This window comes from Pipistrellus kuhlii, unplaced genomic scaffold, assembly GCF_014108245.1.
Source record: "Pipistrellus kuhlii isolate mPipKuh1 unplaced genomic scaffold, mPipKuh1.p scaffold_m20_p_8, whole genome shotgun sequence".
NCBI lineage: Eukaryota > Metazoa > Chordata > Mammalia > Chiroptera > Vespertilionidae > Pipistrellus > Pipistrellus kuhlii.
In genome coordinates, this window is record NW_023425584.1 from 565727 (window position 1) to 574083 (window position 8357).

The window sequence follows — 8357 nt, forward strand, 5'->3', positions numbered from 1 at the left end:
TCCGGTGTCCCCGAGGCGAGCCATGTGGATGCCCTTACACGGTCCTCCGAGCGCCCCAGGAGCCCAGTGCTCCGGACGGGAGGGACCACATGCCGGGGACTCAGGCTCTGGGCCAGCCCCGACTCCACCCCGCGCGGCCCTGCTCCCTGAGGCTCTGTCCTCGGGGCTCACAGCAGGCTCCGTTTGCAGAAAGGCCCAGGCCACGGCCTGCCAGGCCTGCCGGGCCTGCCAGGGGCAGTGCCAACACCTGGAGCCGGGAGGCTGGGGACGTGCCAGGGCCACCCTCAGGGTGAGTGTCAGGGTCGGGGCCAGAAGACACTCACAGCTGGTGCCTCAGCGAGTCTGCTGCCCCGGACCCTGGCCTCCAACACCCAGCACAGGGGCTTGTGTTCAGGCTGCAAGGAGGGCGGCCGGGTGTGTGTGTGTGTGTGTGTGTGTGTGTGTCTGTCCTTCGCCAGTTCTGGCAGGTGGAGGGCCGCAGCTTTAGCGAGGAAAGGTGGGCCCGGGAGAAGGAGAGAGGCCGCAGGGGAGCGGCTGGGGGCTGGGACATGCGAGGGACTCCGCGGGCCAGGTGGGCCTTTCGGTTCTAGACCTGCTGTCTCACTGGATACATCTTTGGGGAGGACCCCACGAGGGAACATTCCAGAATAGAACTGTGGGAGCCCCACCGAGGTTAACAGCCCCCCTACGGGGCAACGCGGCTCAGGCGTCACCCCTCCTCAGAGACCGTGGGCGGAGTCCTCGGCAGCGTCCTGGGAGGTCGCCCCAGTGCCCTGTGCTGGGCCGATCCCCCGTCGCACCTGAGTGGGCCTGGCGTGCCCGCACGGAGGGGCGCACCTGAGTGGGCATAGCACCTGGACCAGCCACTTCCCCGGGGGCCCGTGGTGCAGCCCCCAGACCCCTGAGGGCGTGGGCATGACTGCCGTGACTGCCACCCCCAAATGAGGAAACAGACCCAGGGTCAGGTCGCTGGGAGAGCAGAAGCCGGATGTGAATCCCCATCTGTAATATTTAACGGCTCCTGCTCTTAACACACGCCCCCTCCAGCCGTGAGGCCTCTGCCTCCAGCCGCCCGGATTCCAGTGGGTTGTTTACTGATCTGTCGGCTTCGGGTAAATTGTATGTGACCTGACCAGAAATCAGGTTGTTTATCCCCTGTCCCCCACGGTGCTCAGCACACTGCCTCACACGTGGCAGGTGCCTAATAAATATGCCGAGTCTATTTCCACCCGCAGCCAGAGTGATCCATCTAGAAATAAATCAGCCGTCACTCCCCGGCTCTCAATCCTTCAGCGGCGTCGCATCACCACGGGCATGACGGCCAAGGTCTCTCGGACGCCGGTCCCCTCCCCCACCCCTCCTCTCCTGCACTTGCTCCTTTGGCTCCAGGAATCACCAAGCACGCCCCCTGCTTGGGGCCTGATTGCTCCGAGCTCCACCCCAGACCCGCGTGGCTGGCCCTCCCTGTCCCCGCGGCTCTGCCCCGCGGCCCCTTCTCACCGGCCTTCCTGACCTTCTATACCAATAAGAGGAATAATACGCTAATTAGGCCGGATAGGTGGGACGTCTTCCAGTCTGAGCTGCAGCGGCTGCGAGGGCGGAGGAGGGCGGGCAGCCGTGGCAGCCTGCAGTGGCAGCAGCAGCAGCAGCGGGGTGATGGGGGCAGCACCCTCCCCTGATCACCGGGTCGCCTCCCACAGAGGGAGGTCGGACTGTGGCTTAGGTCCGCTCCCTGAGGGAGCAGCCATCAGCAGGACATCCCCTGAGGGGTCCCAGCCTGAGAGGCGGCAGGCTGGGCTGAGGGACCCCCATCCCCCCCCCCCCCCCCCCCCCGCCCCAGTGCATGAAGTTTGTGCACCGGGCCTCTAGTCCTACACAAAGCAGCACCGGCCCGCCCGCCTCGCGCTCTCTGCCTTCCTCTTCTAAACCTGGGCACGCCCGGGTGTTCATGTGTTTGCCCTCCGGTGAGAGGGTGGCGCCGGGCCAGTGGGCCTGTCCCGGGGCCAGAGCCGGGCCGGGCGCGCTCAGTACCGGAAAGGAACCAGTGAGCGAAGCAGGTGCCCTTCCCGGCCTCCACTTCGGCGCTAAAGCCTTTAACGACCTCAGTTACGTGCTGGGGCGCCGTCCGCACATGCGCCTAGAGCACCTGGCCCGAGCAGGGGGGAGCCCCGCTAGGGCCGTGTGACTGCACGTGCTGCCACGGACCTGGGACCGACGGACCTGGGACCCGAGCGGCGGTGGGCTGGTCTGCGCCCGATGCACATGCGCACGGCGGGGGAGGGGGGGGAGAGCCCACCCTGGTTCGATGTGCGCATGCGCACGGTGGGGGGAAAAGCCCCTGGTTCGATGTGCGCATGCGCACGGCGGGGGAGAGGGGCGGGAGAGCCCACCCTGGTTCGATGTGCGCATGCGCACGGTGGGCTAGGGCCCTAGGCGCCAGGCTGCGGAGGGCCGTGCGCATGCGCCTGCTGGACCAGGCCTCGGCCCCGCCCCGGGCCGAGCGAGGCTCCGGCGCCCGCGCAGGGCCCGCCGCCCTCACCTCGAGCTGCAGGTCGCGGCTGCGCATCACCGCCATGTTCTTCTCCTCGCTGAGCTGCGCGTAGCGCATGGCCAGGTTGTAGTTGTCGTCCTTGACCTTGACCAGCTCGTCGTTGTAGCCGTCGCGCTCCTCCTTCATCTTGTAGTAGCGCTCCTGGAAGGTGAGCAGCTCCACGCGCGTCAGCGTCAGCTGCTTCTTCTCGTCCTCCAGCTGCCGCGCCTTGGCCAGCAGCTCACAGCGCTGCAGGTCCTTGGCCTTCATCTGCTGCTGCAGCTTGATGACCTCGTTCATGAGGAAGTGCGTGAGGCCCTCGTGGCCCTCCTCCACTGCGGGGGGGCGGGGGTCAGGGTCCGGCTCCCACCCCCGCCCTCCGCGCTCCCCCCGCGCGGCTCAGGGAGCAGAGCGGCCATCCTGGCTGAGCGCGGCCTGCCCGGGAGACAGATCAGGAAAGCGAGAGACCGGACAGGTCACTGCAGACAGTGTCAGGGAGGGAGGCCAGGCCTGAGGGCGAGAGGGGCTGGTCCAGCTGGGGCAGGGCAGCCTGGGGGCAGGGCAGCCTGGGGGCAGGGCAGCCTGAGGGGCAGGGCAGCCTGGGGGCAGGGCAGCCTGGGGGCAGGGCAGCCTGAGGGGCAGGGCAGCCTGGGGGCAGGGCAGCCTGAGGGGCAGGGTAGCCTGGGGGCAGGGCAGCCTGGGGGCAGGGCAGCCTGGGGGCAGGGCAGCCTGGGGGGCAGGGCAGCCTGGGGGGCAGGGCTCCCCCGCTCCTGAAGCAGAGCTGAAGGTTGAGTGTGGAAGGAAGATGCTCCAGGAGGTGGGACATGGCGTAGGAAGACCAGGAGCCTGAAGCCCAGGGAGAGGCCGAGCCAGGGAGGCTGGGTGTCCAGCAGGGGCTGGGCCATGGTGTTCCGGGGACCACAGGGAGGATGGGTCTTCGGATGGAGCAGCAGGGAGGTCTGAGGTGGAGGAGGTAGAGGCAGGCAGGGCGGATGGAGAGCTGATGGGATGCGGGCAGGGAGGAGGCAGCGAGGGGATGTGTGGGAAGGGACATAAGACAGGACGGTTGGGGGTCTGGCTCTGGGACTCTGGGAGAGAGGAGGCGAGAACCGGGCCCAGAGAGGGCGAGCATCTTCCCGCCTTCCATTCAGGGGGATGTGCCAGGACCACCCCTCTCTCGGCTCCGGCTCCCCTTGGCCGCTCTCACCGTCAGGCAGAAGCCAGTGGCCGCCAGCCCGCATGGTCACCGCTCTGGGACTGCCCCCCGTGGACACGCCCTCCCGCCGCACCCCGGCTCCCGGCTCCCGGCTCCCGGGCGGCTCACCCACGATGGTGGAGAAGCGGCGTGTGGGCTCCTTGCCGGTCACCAGCTTGTACAGCTCGGGGTAGTAGAACTCCAGGCTCTCCAGGAAGACCACGTAGCCCCGCTGGCCCTTGGTGTGCAGGATGTCCAGCAGCCGGCCTGGGGCACAGCCACGGGCGGCGTGAGGCACGGCGGCCGGACCCGGGTCCCCGCGTCTCCCCTCCCCTGGACCCCCTCCTTCCATGAACCCGGAGAAGGCAGTGCGCCGCCCGGGGCTGGGTCACACGCCAGGCCGCAGTGGGAGGCGCTGGCGGCCGGCTCCTTCCTCAGGGACCCGGGGGACCACGGCCCCAGGAAGCCCACGGCGTCACAGAGCTCCCGGGCGACCGGCTCCGATGAGCCACACTGAGGTGGAGAAGGCGGAGGCAGGTGGAAGTGCCATGGCCGCTAAGAGCAGATGTGTTCTGGGCTTCGGAGCAGAAAGACAGCATCTGTGCGGGAGCTGGGCGTCCCGGGAGCAGGCCGCGCTCCCTGGGGTGGCCATGGCGCTGGAAGCTTCTCCAGCCCACGTGGGCCGTGCAGCGGGTCTCTGCCCACGGGCTCCCCTTCCTGTTTACATGCCGTGGCCTGAACTCTGTGATGGGGATGTCCGTCAGGAGAGCGTGCCATGATGGAGATGAGTGTCGTGTGCACCAAGGACAGTCACTGCGCACAAGCCACTCACCAGCCGTCACGCTGTGGGAAAGGGGCTTCCACACCTTTAAGGTGTGAGCGAGCCACAGAGAGACATGTATCCTGGGACCCCGTGTGCTCGCACAGACAGATACACATGTGTGTATACACACAGGCACATATGTAGAACCAAAACTAGTTTCACCCACCGTACGTACCACCTTGCATGAAGGTGATAAGGTGCCGGGCACCCTAAGGCAGTCCGACAGACCCTTCTCAGAAGAACCTGGGGCATCCCCCAAAACGTGCGCACACCCTTTGAACAATAACATAAGCAGCGTTTACTGAAGTACACTTCCTGTTCAAAACGGAGCTGTCGGCTGTGACAGTGTGCACACCGTTTTGGGGCCACCCTGTATTTTTAAACAGATAAAATGCACTGGGTTCCAGCTGAAACCGGTGTGGCTCAGTGGATAGAGCATCGGCCTGCGGACTGAAAGGTCCCAGGTTGGATTCCGGTCAAGGGCATGTACCTTGGTTGCTGGCACATCCCCAGTAGAGGGTGTGCAGGAGGCAGCTGATTGATGTTTCTCTGTCATTGATGTTTCTAATTCTCTCTCTCTCTTCCTCTCTTTAAAAAATCAATAAAATATATAATTAAAAAAAATATAAAAATATACTGGGTTCCAAAGCGTGTCAGTTATAAAGGGACACAGTCCTTCAACAGCCAGTTATGAGTCAGTCAGGAATGTGCTTCTCTCCGCGTGAAATCACACAGCCTCTCGGCAGACCTGGCAGCCTCTCGGATCTCGAGGGGGCGGTGAGTGTAAACGGTGTGTGGCAGACCTGTGACCGCAGCAATGCGGTTCGGAGACGTCGGTGATGGTGAGGGTGCCCGTCACAGGGTGGCTAATCACTCGATGTGTCGCCTGCCCGTACCTGCCATCGGAGGGGTGCTCCCCTCAGGCCGGCGTAGGAAAATAACACCATTTCCCACTCTCTGAGCCTGGGACCCTCTCGGCTGTACCGCTTTGGGGGAGGAGGGGCCTGGCTGGGCAGAGGGCCGCGGGCCCAGCTGGATAATGCCCGGCCCGGAGAAGCTCCGGCTGGCACACTCACTGGAGGGGTTTCCCGGGCCGCCCGCCCGCCCGCCCGGCGCCCGGAGCGGCGCTCACCGGCGCGGTTGATCTTGGAGGGCAGCATGGGCGCGTTGAGCACCTCGTCCTCGTCCTGCTCGTCGATGACCTTGCACTGGCGCAGGTAGGGCGTGAGCTTGGCCGGGTTGATGTAGCGGCTCAGCATGTGCCGGTTGCACTCCACGTTCTCCCACAGTGCGTCCTCCTCGTCCTTCAGCGTCTCCATGTAGTCGTCCATGTCGGCGCCGGCCCCTGGCGCACAGGCGGCGGTCACCCGGGGCTCGGACCGCGGCCAGGCCTCCGGGCGACCTCCGCATGGTGCTGGGCCAGTAAAGGTCATCAGGGCCGGGTGGGCGTCACCCGGCACCGAAGGGTTGCTGGTTCGATTCCCGGTCCGGGCACAGGCCTGGTTTCAGGCTCCATCTCCAGGGGGGCGTGTGGGAGGCAGCTGATGGATGTTACACTCATGTTGATGTTTCTCTCCTTTCCCTTCCTCTCGCTCTCAAATCAGTAAGTGATTTTTTAAAACAAACAAACGAATGAATGAATGAATGGATGAAAAAGAAAGAGAAAGCATATTTTTAAAAGAGAGAGAGGATGCCAAAACCAGTTTGGCTCTGGATAGAGCGTCGGGCTGCGGACTGAAAGTTCCAGGGTTCGATTCCGGTCAAGGGCATGTACATTGGTTGCGGGCATATCCCCAGTAGGGGGTGTGCAAGAGGCAGCTGATCGATGATTCTCTCTCATTGATGTTTCTAACTCTCTATCCCTCTCTTCCTCTCTCTAGAAAATCAATAAAATATATTAAAAAAAAAAAAAAAAAGAGGGAGAAGAGTCCTCCACGGAGAATGACTTAATCAGCCATGCCCGTGGAATGACACCCCCAAAACCCCTCAACACTGGGGTTCCCAGGGCTTCCCATTTGTGCCCATGTGCCCAGGCTGGGAGGGGCACCTCAGCTCCCGGGCCCTGGGCCTGGGCATCTGAAGGGGGGCAGATGGTGGAGACGGAGGGGAAGCCGAGTCTAGGGCGGTGGGCACCCCGATACCAGTGCTGCCGCCTCCTCACACCTTCTCAGCGGCCACCACCCTGCGGTCTCGTCTGTGTCAAATGGACCCCCGGCCCCGGCCCCGCCGGCCGGGCTGTCTGAGGAGGACCCACCCACGCGCCGGCTGCACCTCCACCTGGGCTTCCAGCGGGGAGCGGGCGGGGCCGAGCCGGAGGCCGGCCCCTGGACGCCGGGAGGTCAGAGCTGGGCCGCCCCAGCGGGCGTAGCGGGGAGGGCGCCGGGAGGCGACCCGGTGACGCCCGAGCGTCCGTGAGACGCGGCGGGGCTGTCTCTCTGGGTCTCTGGGTCTCTGATCCAGCGCCCGGCCCGGAGCCCGGCCACGCTTGGCTCTGCTCCCCCCACGCCGTGTCCGGTCCCTGCTGTCGACGCCCGTGACCTCCGGTTAACGGAGCCGTGGGCCTGGCCTTGGCTGCTGGCTGTTGTGAGCAGCGGCGGACGGACGGACAGAGCGATTAAAGCGAGGACGCAGCCCGTTAGGAACGGCCCGCAGGGTCTGCGCCGACGGCAGGCCGCCTCCACCAAGGCCGCCCTGCGTCCCGCCCGGGCCCCGGGGCTGCTGGGAGGGTGTGGCTCCCGACGCATAAACGTGCCGCCTCCACGTGCTGCCCCCCATTGGGGATGGAGCCCGCAACCCGGGCCTGTGTCCCGACCGGAATGGAACCCTGACCTCCTGGTTCGCAGGTCGACGCTCAGCCACCCAGCCACTCCGGCCGGGCCCTCCCCTGACTCTTAACCAGGGCTGGTGGCAACTCCAACCCGACGCCTGCCGTCTGACCGGGGCCTGGCGTGGTCTTGGGTCCGACCCTGGCCACGCTGGTCTTGGTGTCGACAGGCGGGAAGAGAAGTTCCAGGCTCCCTCCCGGGCAGGCCCCTGGGAAGGGCCCTGTGCTCACCTCTTCCCGGTCCCACCTCTGCCCTCACTCCCTGACACGCCGGCCACGGGGCTCCCTGCTGCTGTCTCCGTGAAGGTCAAAGTCTCCCCCTTGACCCCGAGGCTCCGTGTGGCTGCCTGTCCCCCGGCCTCCGCCTGGCCGTGTCCCCGCCCGCCTCTCCGAGCGTCTGGGGGAGCTGCTGGCTTCAGAGCCGCCCCCGCCCTCTGCGGGACCGCCCCGGCCCTCACTCCCGGCCGCCTCCATGTCGCTGTCCGTGCCCGGTGAGGAGAGGCGGGGGACGTACCTGGCATGTGGCAGGTGCTGGGACGGCCGCTCCCTCCCGGGACGAGGCCTGGGCGTCACTCTGCGCGGCCCGGGCTGGTCCCTGCCGGAGCCGGGCTCCTCCGGGGCGGGGGGCGGCGGCCGGGCCCTGGAAAGGGAGAAGCGGGCTGGGCGGGCTGGAGGCAGAGAGCCGGGGCCATTCGCCGTGGCCTGTGGACAGGCACTTCCCCAGACAGGCTGCTGCTCGGGGCTGACGGGAAGGACCAGTCTCCTCGGGAAGGGAATGGAGGGGCTGGGGAGGGGCTCAGCCTGGACAGGCCGCGCCCTGGGCTGGTGCTCGCTGGGAGGGAGAGGCCGGGGCACCCGTCTCGTCAGGAACCGCGGACTTGGGCGGAAGGACTAACTGAGGGGACGCCAGCCCTCCCGGAGCTGACAGCTGACTCGCTGGGGGTCAGCTGGATCGCAGGAGCCCTCACTGGCCTCGCCCCCTCCG

The 8357-nt window shown here is 66.1% G+C and overlaps 1 protein-coding gene across 1 annotated transcript in view; it reads right to left on the minus strand.

The window, feature by feature from the left end:
- CARD11 (caspase recruitment domain family member 11) overlaps positions 1-8010 on the minus strand; it is a 34017-nt gene extending 26007 nt beyond the window's left edge. Inside the window, exons 1-4 of the mRNA XM_036424637.2 lie at positions 7887-8010; positions 5681-5893; positions 3855-3992; positions 2540-2865 (exon numbers count right to left, since the gene is read on the minus strand). Coding sequence (XP_036280530.1) covers positions 2540-2865; positions 3855-3992; positions 5681-5893; positions 7887-7893 — 684 coding nt within the window. The 5' untranslated portion in view covers positions 7894-8010. The remainder of the gene's footprint in view (positions 1-2539; positions 2866-3854; positions 3993-5680; positions 5894-7886) is intronic.
- Positions 8011-8357: the final 347 nt, after the last annotated feature.